The sequence below is a fragment of the Pipistrellus hanaki genome (assembly GCF_964339955.1).
Source record: "Pipistrellus hanaki genome assembly, chromosome: 1".
Lineage (NCBI taxonomy): Eukaryota > Metazoa > Chordata > Mammalia > Chiroptera > Vespertilionidae > Pipistrellus > Pipistrellus hanaki.
In genome coordinates, this window is record NC_140503.1 from 118,299,225 (window position 1) to 118,312,940 (window position 13,716).

At 41.7% G+C, this 13,716-nt stretch overlaps 1 protein-coding gene across 3 annotated transcripts in view; it reads right to left on the minus strand.

Annotated features, from left to right (window-relative positions):
• Window positions 1-13,716, minus strand: part of RSU1 (Ras suppressor protein 1) — a 223,674-nt gene that overhangs the window by 22,243 nt on the left and 187,715 nt on the right. For 2 of the 3 annotated variants that reach the window (XM_084871374.1, XM_084871376.1), the window contains one exon: window positions 10,599-11,739. The exons of the other annotated variant lie outside the window; for it this stretch is intronic. In XM_084871374.1, the coding sequence (XP_084727500.1) occupies window positions 11,637-11,739 (103 nt within the window). In that variant the 3' untranslated portion in view covers window positions 10,599-11,636. Of the gene's footprint in view, window positions 1-10,598; window positions 11,740-13,716 lie in introns of those variants that run through there. 3 annotated transcript variants of the gene reach the window in all.

Below are 13,716 nucleotides of genomic sequence, written 5' to 3' on the forward strand. Positions count from 1 at the left end.
CAATTCCAGTCAAGGTCCTTGGTTGTAAGCACATCCCCAGTGGGGGGTGTGCAAGGAGGCAGCTGACCAATGATTCTCTCTCATCAATGTTTCTGGCTCTCTCTCTCCCTTCCTATCTGTAAAAAGTCAAATATATATATATATATATATATATTTTTTTTTTAAAGGGGTAGGCCCTATCCACCCAGCTGGGACTCTGCAATGGATCGCCCCCTCCCCAGAGGAAAGCCCCACCCTGCACCCTCTCAAAATCTGGGACCCCTCAGGAGATGTCTGACTGCCAGTTTAGGCCTGATCAGTCCTAAACCGGCAGTCAGACATCCCTCTCACAATCTGGGACCACTGGCCCCTAATTGCTCACCTGTCTGCCTGATCACCCCTAACCACTCACCTGCCTGCCTAATTGCCCCTAACTGCCTTTACCTGCCTGATTACCCCTAACCACTTACCTGCATGCCTGATCACCTTTAACAACTTGCCTGCATGCTTGATCGCCCCCAACCACTCGCTGGGGGGCAGCTAGCTCAGGTGAGGGGCTGTGATAGTTTTGGTCTCTCGTCATTCTGGTGGTTCTGCCATTTTGGTCACTGGGCTTTTATTATATAGGATTATATTGTCTTCCCTGGTTTCATTCCTTTACTCTGTTCTCCTTCAACGGCATCTCACTTATTTCCTTGTCCTTTTTAAGAAAAGAAAAGAAATCCCATTATAATAATTTGCATTTCTTCCCAACATGGGGGAGAAAACCAATGACCAAGAGCCTGTGAAAGTGCTATTTGTTGCCCCCTTGTTTCCTGCTGTCCCTGGAATGTGGTTACGTAGACCACAGAGTAAACAAAGCGTAATATTTGTTACAGCTTACACATTCTCCCAGGTGCAGGGAGTTTGTAAGTTATTAAACGTTCAGCGAGCGCTCTCAGCTGCTTGTGGGGAACACCAAGGCCCTCGGCACCTGCTCTCACCTAGGGCCGTGGTTCATTTATGGAAACAGGTGGAAGACGAGAGGGGACTAATCGGGCCTCTCCATCCTGCTCCACGGCAGGGCATCAGTCTCATTCGTTATGCCAACCTGAGCAACAGTCTGGTCTCAGCACCCTCACCCCCTCCGCTCCTGCTCGTGCCCACCTCCCTCTTCCTTCGTCATTCTTTTCCACCAGATCTACTAGCTTTGGGGAACCAGAGCTTTAAATGCTGTACATTTGAACCATCCAAGCCAGGGTGCACCCGGGCACCCGGGCACATTCTCTGCACCCCCGCTGGACGGAGAACCTGGTGCTTGTCTTGCTGATGAAAATGATCAGGTTTGATAATTGCGATTACTCACAAATGCTTTATTCACGGTTAGCTGTACAGTTTTTAACTCCAAACTTAGCTTTCAGAAAACCAAATTAAATACTTTTCCTTTTTTTTTTTTTTAATGCTTGCCATTAATATTTTTAAAGAAGAAATGAACAAAGTTTTAGCATCTCCAACAGTGTGTTCCATGAGTTTCCTGGTGGGAGGTGATAAAGGCATTTTTTTAACTGACTAAAAATGGTTAGCCACAACACCATGGAAAATATCTCAGAATGTTTTAAAATGAAAAATCTCTGTGACATGGAAATAGCAGTTTAGAGGGGGGTCCAGCGGTGGCTGGCAGCTGTGAATGGCTGGTTTTAGTCTCCCCTGGGCCTCCTTCATGATTTCCACACCAATTTCCATCTACTTCAAAAAAGCAAGCCTCCTGAGGCACAGAAGGGAAAAGTATGGGACCATTTATTATTTTGGACACAGATACTTCCGACTGAGGGAGGACATTAAAATGTTTCAAGAAACACAGCCTTTGAAATACAGCAATAGATTCACATCTATTATAGACTCTTCCGTAATACGAACCCTCCACCAGCACAGAACCCTTTTGTGACTGGGACGCTTCAGATCCCAGCCCCTGGGCACCTTTATAAACAGTGGAATTTCGCCACAGCCTTTGCTGATCTTAACAACTGCTTGCCCCACACACAGATCTAAGCCAAAATTATGGTTGACAACATCATTCTATAAACGTCTACATTTTAAACTTTTCTGTGGAAAAGAGGTTGGAAGAATATTGCTTTGCTATGTATTCCTGAAAGACAATTAATGCTACACTTGTAAAGAGCTTTGTGTCCCTTAACAGGAGGGTTTCAGTTGATATAGATGGAAATGAACCAGTGATTTAGGCTAATTAGCATGTTGAAAATAGAGGTATGATGAAGGATACTTAGTTATTATTGTTACTTCAAATAATGCTGAATAAAGATGTGAATCTCATCATTCCAGTTGCTAATGGTGAATTGTTTTATTGTGGATTTTTCATGACCATCTTTCTGCTATGCTTCTGTTTCTCCTTAATGTTATTGTACTACATTCTAGGCTTTGTTGCTCAAGGGTTTTCACTGGAACAAACTTCTAGATGCTCATTTATTCTGGTCACCCCTGATTTTTTCTTTACTCAAGCTCCTCCTTACTTAGGGGGAGCTGCTTAGGGCTTGTTGTAATTTCTTGGAGGAGACAGGGTGCAAAGGGCTGGAAGAGAGAGAGAAAACATAGGGGTAAAGCTACAATAAGATGCTTCTGTGAATGTCAACCAGGTTTAATGTGAAAGCCATCTTGGAACAATGAAAACGAGCAACAACCGGAGGTATGCAAAGCTAATATTTAGCACTAATGCATGATGCTGGGATTATTGAAATTTAGGTGAAACAACTTACACATTTCCAGGCACACATTATGGTCCAGGTAAAATGAGCGTTTTCATTAAAAAGAAGAGATGGTCTTCTACCTCTGTTACTTTTGAGGGAAATCTAGTCCCAACTTGAACAGATTGGCCCAAAGAGACCTGTGGATGGTATATGTCTCTGGTAAGTTAGGTTAGATGGATGTTTACTCAAATAGTTTTCCGTTTCAGGCAGTTTTCAAAATGTATATGAAACCACCAGTCTCATTCTACTATACCTTGGCTGTATTTAGATCTTTCTGTAAATTTTTTTTTCCCCCTAACAAAATGATCATTTTTGAAAGCGTGTTGCTCTATTTTGCTCAGATAACTAATGAAGAGGGTTTGTTTTTGCTTTTGGGGGTTGGGATCCCCACCCCCCAAACAAATCTCTGGGGTTATACATATAAATACCTCGTTATGTTCTATTCCAGGCAAAAGGCTTCGCCATGTGGCCTTCCAGGAAGCTGTACTTGGATCCGAGTAGATCCAGGTTTGGCTCATGTGTGCTGGTGGGGCTAAGGGTTTTGCTCCAGGGCAAAATGCTTCCCATGTTCTCAGGCCACAGATGCTGTTGACCTTTGGTAACTCCAAGCACTCCTGGATCATCAGAGCCTCTAAGTAACTCAACTCCTCAGAAAAGAGAGAAGAGGCAGGCGTTACTCTCACTTTTCAGGTGCACAAGTGTGGGGATTACAGTGTTAGCATACCTTCTGTTGCTTTTCTTCTCCTCTTCCCCTTTAGCATTTTTTAAACGATCTCCAAATTATATCTGGACATCCTGATTCTTGTCTTGATTTTGCTGCTAGTTGACCTTGATCTTCTTGAATTTCTGGGATCACCTGACTTCTCTGGGCATCAAGGTTCTCATATGTCCAATGCAGGGGTTTGGGTAAGATGATCTCCAAAACTGTGCCTGCACGAATCTCCAGGGTTCTCTTACATCCTGTTTTCATGCTATGATCTATTTTTTTTAAGGGGTTGGGGGTTATAGGTAAGATGGCAATATTTTCTTTCCCAAACCTTTGATTAAACTAAATTAGCTGAATAGGAAACTGGTATCTCTCTACTCCAGATATAACAGATTAAGTGGCTAACTATATGCAAGAAAGCATTTTTTGGAAGGAAAACATGAAAAATATAAATATGCTAAGAACTGTTTTATATTGCAGACATATGATTTCTATAAAGTTGGTGTTCTCTGTTCTCCTGCAGTGATAAATCATAAAGAAAAAAAAAATCAATGAGCTGCTTGCTAGGAGGGTTGTGGTAGTGTCCTTGAAGAGTAAAATAGCAAAATAAAAGTTATAACAGAAATATCATTAATTGATCCAGTGTGATGATTTGGTGCCTCGTCTTGTTCTGGCTTCATTACACAGCCCTGCGCTGATGACAGGTTGTTAAATGATGGTGCAATGGGGAACTTGTGCTAATTGATCTTCTCGGAGAAATAAAGTTTATTAGCGCCTTTGAAAGTTAGTCATCAAAACAACCAGATTAAATGCCATCTTCTGAGTTTTTCGTTTCCTAGAGAAACTTTCTCAGAATGGACACACCAAGACTGTTGGCCATTTTGCGAAAGCTGGTGAAATAAATACTGGTTTTGTTCACTTTGGAATCCACATAGCGAAGTGGCCTGACCAAGCTCACTGCCCAGATGCTGCTAAAGCAGTCTGTTTACTTGTTCTCTCTTCCCCAAAGAAGAATATGTGTGGAATATGTGCTGAGGAGTTGAGTTACTTAGAGGCTCTGATGATCCATGGTCTTTTAAATGTCTATATCAGATCACATACGTCTAATTCAAATCCTTCAATGGATTCCATCTGAGCTTTTATGAAATCCAGACTCCACAGATGGCTTATAGAGCCAAGTGTTTACTGCTGTGGTTCCAGTCCTGGGACCATGCAAGGCTTTGTCATGTGTTGGATGGATGATAACCTTGTGGGATCTGGTCCCTGCTAACCTCTCCTGCCCCTCTTTACTCATCTCTAGCCACTCTGGTCTATTCTAATAGTTTGGGAAATGCCCCCAATTCCTGATCTGCTCAAGGCTTCAGCCTGAACTCCATTTCCCTTCTTCCTTCAGACAAAACACCACTCTCTCAGGCTTGCAGCGAGGCCCTTATCTTTTGTCCCTTATATTATTCTTTCTTGTAGCACCCAATTCTTCTGACAGAGGTTTGTGAAATTTGTAATTATATAATTATTCGTGTGACTATTAATGCATAGATGGTTTTTTCCATTAGACTAGACCCGTGACTTTCAACTCGTGTTTTGAGAGAATTTTTAAAACATGCAATACCTGACTATTTAGTCAGGGGCACTGGTCTCTTTTCCCTTAGATTGTCAAGACAAAAATGGCAATAGGCAACACAACAATCACTGTCTGGTGTGAAAAATTGAAATTATACCTATTTTTTTGCCAAGTCTGCAAAAAACGTATTTTTTGGTGTCTTCAGAATTTTAGTGATTAGTTTATGTGTGCTATGAGATGAAAAAGGTTGAAAATCGCTGGACTAGACTATAAAATTCCCTGGGACAGGGACTGTATCTGCTTTATTTAAAACTGCATACTCTGTAATTAGTATAGTGTCCTTATATACTGCATGCTCAACAGATATTTTAGAGAAGCCATTGGCATTCTAAAATTAAATATATTTATTTATTCTAAATATTTAATCCATGTAGATACTTTCTAAAAAGGGCAGACAGTGAAAAATGTGTCCCCGATTTGCATCCCCAGAGGCAACCTCTGCTTCATTACTATGTGTCCTGCCAGAGATGCTGTGAAAATTAGCACATATTCCACACATACCCAAAAGTGTTCTCTGGTGAATGAGTTAATGAATCACCTCTATTAGCACAAAGCCATTGTGAAAGTTTTCCAGAGGAGCACAAAACTGTATAAATCAAGTCCTAGCTGGGCAACAAAGAAAAAAATAATTTGGCAGCACAGAAAAGCCCCTTTTCATATTGATTCTTATTGTCTTTGTTTACAGTTCTGGGCTGGAAAATAAGCATGAATACAGACTGTCAAACAACACCTATAAAGAAATGAGAATTCTTTAATGAGGTAACCAAAAAGGTCTCTTTCCTCAAAAGAGATAATTCCATTTTTAGACATTTCTGCAGGCAGAGAAGCTACCTGATGAAACAGGAATCACTCGGGTTCTTAATTGGGGAACTGGGTGCACAGCCGGGAATGGGATGCATCTCCCGAAGGCAATCCTGGGGTCCCAGTCCAGGCTCACATGCAGGAGCCTAGAAAGTGGACCACACCTCCTCTGGGTCAGCCCTCAGCACAGTGAAAAGCGCAGTTGCCCTGCTTGCTTTGGCTTCCATCTGATGAGAGGGGCAATCAAGGTTGTCCTCTTCCAGGGAGCAGCCATGTCAGTTCTGTGCTGGTTCTAGTGCCTGCATTCCTTTAGTGGCTTAAACTAACAGACATATGTTATCTCACAGTTCCGTAGGTGAGAGGCCCAGAACCAAGTTGTCAGCAGGGCCGTGCTTCCTCTGAAGGCTTCCTTGCCTTTTCCAACTTTGATGTTGCTGGCAATCCTTGCACCTGTATCACTCCAGCTTCTGCCTCTGGTCACCTGGCCATGTTTCCCAAGTATGCCCCCACCCCGTGTCATCACATGACCTTTAGGGACAACAGTTATTGGATCTAGCCCATCTTATCCAGTATGTCCTCATCTTAACTGATGTATCTGCAAAGACCCTATTTCCAAATAAGGTCACATTCTGAAGATCCAGGGGGACATAAATCTTTGAAGGGACACTATTCAACCGAGCCTAGTACCAAAGGCAGGCAACCTGTGACCAAGACAAGCCAAAGCCAGGGCCCCTCTGAACGCCTCCACTAACACAGATGGCTCCTCCGACTGCAGCTTCCTCCCAGCCCTTGGGACCCCAGACATCTTCACGGCTTTCACGCACCTGCAATTCAAACCACCTCTCTCAACTGTTTACTTTTATTTTTATTTTTTTTATATATTTTATTGATTTTGTATAGAGAGGAAGAGAGAGAGATAGTTAGAAACATCGATGAAAGAGAGTCATCGATCAGCTGTCTCTTGCACACCCCCTACTGGGGATATGCCCACAACCAAGGTACACGCCCTTGACCGGAATCGAACCCGGGACCCTTCAGTCCCCAAGCCGATGCTCTATCCATTGAGCCAAACTGGTCCCGGCACAACTGTTTACTTTTAGATTAAGAGTGGTTTCTATTGCCTTTCACCGAAACCCTCTCCATTGCTGATGCTAACCACACAACCACCACAAAGCTGCAGCCCACACAAGTTTAAATTGGTTAGACAATCTGGATCCCAGACAGCGCCTCTGGGCAGGGCCTTCTGTAATGGGAGCCTCTGTCTTATGGCTGCAGAGTGATTGAAGAAGTGGCTGCACAGTGACAAATACAGCAGCCCACACAGCCAGCAAGACCGGCAGGCCGCCTGGCGTGGCAGGGATATTTTGGATGGTGCTCAGGGGGAGTTATGAATGGATGGACTGTCTCCTGCTTTTCTCCTGGGCAGGAACCAGCCAGGTATGCTGACCACAACTTTTCACAGAAAATGCCAACTTCAGAGCATGCAGGGTGGAAGCATCAAGAACCGGTGACTCGAGACGGACCAGACTGGTTCTGTGAATGTGGAGACTGGGATGCTCTCTGGTGTGGGAGAACATAAAAAACAACCCAAGAGATATTAATGCTGGTGAGGATGTGGAATTTAACTAAAAAGATGATAGATTGAAAAACAAAAGACAATAAAGAAAAAAACTAAACAAGATACAAAAAAATGCTCATAGATTAAAGATAAAATGTCTACACCTAAGATAACATACAGATTCAATCCAATTAATTTCTAAAATACCAATATCATTCTTTTTAGATTTAGACCAAATCCGAAAATTTATATAGACCACCAAAGGCCTAGGGTAGCCAAAGAAATATTGAGGAAGAATAAAGTTGAAGGTAGCACGCTCCCTAATATCAAACTACACTACAAAGCTAGAGTAATAATAGAGTATGGTATGGTACTGGCATATAAACACACACACACACACACACACACATGCACGCACATGCGAATGAAATAAAGAACCCAGAAATAAAGCCACTCTATGTCAATTTGTCTATGACAAAGGAGGTAAAGATACACCATGGAGTAAAGATGGTCTCTTCAATTTGTGTTGGCAAAACTAGACAAGTACACAAGAAATGAAATTGGACCACTTTCTTACACAAAAATATACCAAAAAAAAAAAAAAATGGGTAAGAGACTTAAATTAAGACCCAAAACCATAAACTACCATCCAAAAACATAGGCCGTAAATTCTTCGACATTGATCTTAGTAATATCTTTTTGGATATATCTCCTTGGGCAAGAGAAACAAAAGAAAAAAATAAACAAATAGGACTACATCAAACTAAAAAAAATTGTATAGCAAAGGAATCCATCAACAAAATGAAAGATAACCTACTGAATGGGAGAAGATATTTGCAAATGATACATCTGATAAAAGGTTAACATACAAAATACATAAGAAACTCATACAGGTTAACACCAAAATAATCTGATTATAAATGGACAGAGGACCTGAATAGACATTTCTCTAAAGAGGACATATAGATGGCTAATAGACCTATATAAAAGGTGCTCAAGCCGAAACCGGTTTGGCTCAGTGGATAGAACGTTGGCCTGTAGACTGAAGGGTCCTAGGTTCGATTCCGGTCAAGGGCACGTATCTTGGTTGTGGGCATATCCCCAGTAGGGGGTGTGCAGGAGGCAGCTGATTGCTGTTTCTCTCTTATCAGTGTTTCTATATCTCTCCCTTCCTCTCTGTAAAAAATCAATAAAATACATTAAAAAAAAAGATGCTCAACTTCACTAATCATCATGGAAATGCAAACTGGAACCATAATGAGCTATCAAATTACACCTATCAGAATGGTTATCATCAATAAATCAAATAAAAAGTGCTGACAAGGAACAAGAAGAGATAAACCGAAGAACTTATACACTTATATTTATAGCCCATGGATACAGACAATAGGTTAGTGAAGACCTGAGGGGATGAGTATGGGCTGGGAGGAGGAGGGGCAAATTGGAAATTTCTGTAATACTGTCAACAATAAAAAATATATATTAAAAAAAAAAAGACTGACAAGGATGTGAAGGGAATCTTCATACACTGTTGGTGGGATTGTAAACTCGTACAGCCTCTATGGAAAGCAGTATGAAGGATTCTCAAAAATTTAAAAATACAGCTACTATACAATCTACTAATTCCACTTTTGAGCATTTATCTAAAGAAAACAAAAACACTAATTAAAAAAAATATTGTATCATTCCACTTGAAAGTCAAATCTAAAAATAAATTAACAAAATAAGTGAATAAACAAAACTAAACAGACCCACAGAACGTGCTGATTGATGGATGCCAAGGGGGAGGGAATTTTAAAGAAATAGTCACACCCCTATGTTCCATTCCTTTATTCTTCCCAGTTATCAAAACTAATATTTCCAAATAGAAATGTCCCACCTTTTTCCAGAAAAAAGTTTTGCTACTTATTGCCAAATTGCTACCATTTATCTGGAAATTTCTATTCCCAATAGCAATGTATAAAAATGTTTATCTCATGTTAGTCCTCTATCAATACTATCTTTAAAATGACTGCATATATTCCATTGTTACACATTGTTTGATTTAGCTTTATTTATTTTTTTTATTACTAGTGAGTCTGGGCTTTTTTTGCACATTTTTTGGAGTTATATATATTACCCATATTTCTACCTAGAGTGTTCATGCTTTAAAAAAATTATTCATAAGAGTATACTGATATTTTTGTTAAACATCATATTAAACTAAGTATCATATATTTTATTTTGTTTTGTTGTTAATTTAATTTTAGATGTCTTTCCAATCAACAAGTGAAGCACCGTTCTTCCTCTTACAATTTCATGAGCTAAAAAATCAATTTAAAAAATTAGGCTGAGGCAAAGACTGCACCTAGAAAAATTACATCAACCGGACTCTCAAACAGGTGGTGGCAACTGGGGACTGCTCTTCCCACAGCCAATGTTCCACCAGGGACTGATCCAGAAATAAGATCTTGATTGGCGGCCTCCCTCATTCATACATTTCCTAAGTAACAGGATTTTTTGTTGTATTTTGAGTTTGGCTTTTTACATGTTCCAGTGGTCCTGGCCTTGGGGATTCCACTGCGAAAAGTGATGGTGCTGGTGTAGATCCACAGCCATTCTGGAGTACGTTACATCTTCACACACCTTTTGTTTCCAGGCATTCCGGTGTTGGCAGCCCTCTTAAGCACAAAAATGCTGCTGGGATATATTTTCACTTACACATGTGTTACTGTTGATAAGAACAAAGCTGCCTGTCACAGCTGTTAGACAATCAGTGCTGGGTGACTCTGCGAGTGCAGTTTCTACCCGGGTGTGGGGTAGAGTGTGTGCATTTACACTTCTCTGGCATCACTAAATCCCCTTTGATATGAGTGGATTTTCTGCAGTGACAAGAAACATACTTGAGCTTTTTTCTCTCTCCGTTTCACAGCTCTTAACTGCCAGCCATGGGGAGAAGTCACCATTTGTCACCATTTCTTTAGCTAAGAAATGCTCCTTTCCAAAATCCTTTGGCAGAATCTCCCCGAGATCTGTTTTTCTGCTTCTTCCTAAATTAGCAACAGTCAAAAACAAAACAACTGACAAGTCAATGTGAGAAGAAACTAGCTCTAATTTTGTATTTTTTTCATGGAAAGTTTCAGAATTTATTAGCTATAACCAATAAAAGTGGACGAGAAAATTTGCAGTAAAAAGTAAAAAATGTGTATATACTAAGAGCAGATTGTTCTTTATTCAAGAAAAAACACAGGATACAAATTCAAGATTTTATTAAAATCATTTGTAAGTTAACATAATATCTCAGTGGTGAAGGAACATTTTTAATAACGCAAAAGAATGAGTTATGTGAATAAACAGAGAGTGAACTGTGTTAATTGTGACATTAAATGATTACATGATTTAATTATTCTTTGGATAACAAGCAGCTTTGTGAACACCTATTCAAGGAACTGAGACGTGTGCCTGCTCTGGAATTCGCAGTTGAATTAGTGCTTTCTTTCCCACCTTTGGTAATTTTAAGAAAAAAAAAAAATGGAAATGGTTTTAAGAACTTACAAAAATCTACCACCTACCACCTACCAAAAGAAATTAAAAGGTAAGGTGGTAAACGTTAGGAAGAAAAATGTCAACCCCTCGCAACCCCCATGCAGCTAAAAACCCACATATAACTTTTGTTGTTGTTAATCCTCACCTGAAGATATTAATTTTAGAGAGAGTGGAAGGGAAGCGGAGAGACACAGAGAGAGAGAGAAACATCAGTGTCAGAGAGACACACTGATTGGTTGCCTCCCGCACACACCCCAACCAGGGCTGGGGATCGAACCTGCAACAAAGGTTGCAGGAATCGAACCCAGGACCCTTCAGTCTGCAGGCTGATGCTCTATCTACTGAGCCAAAATGGCTAGAACCACATATAACTTTTGACTCCCCAAAAACTTAATACTAATAGCCTACTTTTGACCAGAAACCTTACCAATAACATAAACAGTTTAACAAATATTCCATATGTTATATGTATTACATACTGTATTGTTATAATAAAGTTAGAGAAAAAGTCTCTTAAGAAAAACCATAAGAAGAAATATATTTATAGTATTTATTGAAGAAATTCCATGAATAAGTGGACCCATTCAGTTCAAACCAGTGTTGTTCAGGGGTTAACTGTATTTGCTTGTGGGACAGAGCAAGAGAGAACAGAAGCAATAACGAAAAAAGAGACCAGAAGTCCAAAGTCCAGGCCACGCGAACCCCTTACTTATTCTTGGCCGTCAGGGGTTTCCGGCTGATCTTTTTCGATTTGTCATTATTTTTCTTCGGTGGTTCTGGATTTGCCTGCATGTGTCTGCCGTAGAGACTGTAAAGAGAGAGAGAAACAGTGAGCTCTCCCTTCCTAACACAAGACATGCTTGTACCGGTAGAGCTTTAAACAACAGATTCCTCTCCAGGAATGCTCACTAAGTCAAAAACAAACAAACAAACAAAAAAACCCAAAAGATCAACTGCTTTTCTCTGGGTCATACACTGTATTTAAGAATTAAAAATTCCATTTCTCTCTCTCTCTCTCTCTCTCTCTCTCTCTCTCTCTCTCTCTCTCTCTCACACACACACACACACACACACACACACACTCACAGATAACACTCCAGGAGGTCCAGTTCTGGAATTTCACAGTCATTGGGCGGGGTGCAAAAACACTGAAGGAAGAGAGACAGGGCTGTGAGAACTGATAATGCTTAGCCCAGACATCCCAGAGAGAAGCTCCAAGGGCTGTAAGTGTTTAAGTAGACAATGACAAAAATTGGGTAGAACAGGAGAGACAGAGTATCCATTTAGTGAAGTGAGCATCCTGCCTGGCCCAAAAGCTCGGGGGCTGGATAATGTGACAGAGAGCAATGGTGTCCGAGCCCGCGCTGGCTGCTCAGGCCTGATGGATAGTGCTGTGGTGGCGACCACACATCAGTGTCGCGTTAATAAGTACCGCTGATTAAATGTTGACAGAGAACCCTGCAATTACAGCGATGGCATCCGTCGCAGAGCAAGCTAGCTCTGAGGCTGAGAGGATTGAAATGAACAGCAGATAGTAATTAATCGATAATTTATGAGTAATTCTGATTAAATTGAATTAATAGCCACCCTAAAATAAATACAGCCCAACCTCAATTCTCCTTACTGATATAACTGTGTCCCCAGGAGCCCGGCAGGTGCCCAGTGTCTATGGGAAAGATACTGCCTGACTCTGCTTGTTGCAACTGACTTGTGCCAACCGAGGAGGGCTGGCGCACAGTCTGCCCTCCATATTCAAGTTCTCCCTGGTTCTAAGGCCCACTCAAGGAAGCGACTCCCTCCCTGGCGCTCACATTTCACCAGCGACAGTGCAGCACTACCTGGCATGTACAATGACACTGGTGGGCCAGCTGAGGGGTGGACCTGGCACAACTGACCCAGTGCTTGGGGAAAGCTGGACATTAGGGTTTTGATAGGTGATCCTGTATTCTGCCTTTTCAGAAGCTTCCAAGCATCTTCTTAAAAGTGGTCTAAAGACCAATAGTGATCTGAAGACAGGTCTCTGCTCCAGGAGCTCAGAACCTGGATATGGCTGGGGACAGACCAGAGGCTGGAGCTCGTACACCCAGCCAGGTGCAGCAGAGGGCCATCTGTTGGGTAAAAGAGGTACCACATGTCCTGGACAGGTAACATTTGAGCCTGCAAATTAGCGTTCAACTTCTGTAAGTGCTTAGACTTTTTGCTAAATCTAGTGGAGAGGCCCAGACCTACCCAGGCCAACAGGGGGCCACCCTGTGCTTCTATAGGAAAAACTCCTCCTTCCTCAAGAGGCTCTGCTACCAAGAAAAAGATCCTTAAACCCATGTTTGCCCCTCTCCCTCATACTTTACAAATGCCCTGGTTTCCCTGAAGTCTACATCATGGACACCAGGGACCACTGGTTTAGGCGAAGGGGCAAGTCCAGCCAGTTCAGCTTTACTGGCATGGCCACCTCAACCCTAGGGATGTCCTTGTCCCAATCCCTGGAACCTATGATTGCCACCTTACTGGCAAAAGGGATTCTGCAGAGGTGATTAAATAAAGATCTTAAGATAGGAATATTATCCTGCATTACTGGGGCGGGGAGGACCTACGCCCCACCCCCCACCCCCTTCTCTCATTCCTCCTAGATCCCTCCCAGGTGCATCTAACAGGGAGAGGAAACTCTGAGCCAAAGTAGACTTGTTGATCATAGTCCTTGATCACACGCTCTCTGAAGCATTCTTATGGACGATCAGCCTGACCTCCCCAAGCTCAGGGGCTTTGTGCCCAGTGTGATGTGCCAGGA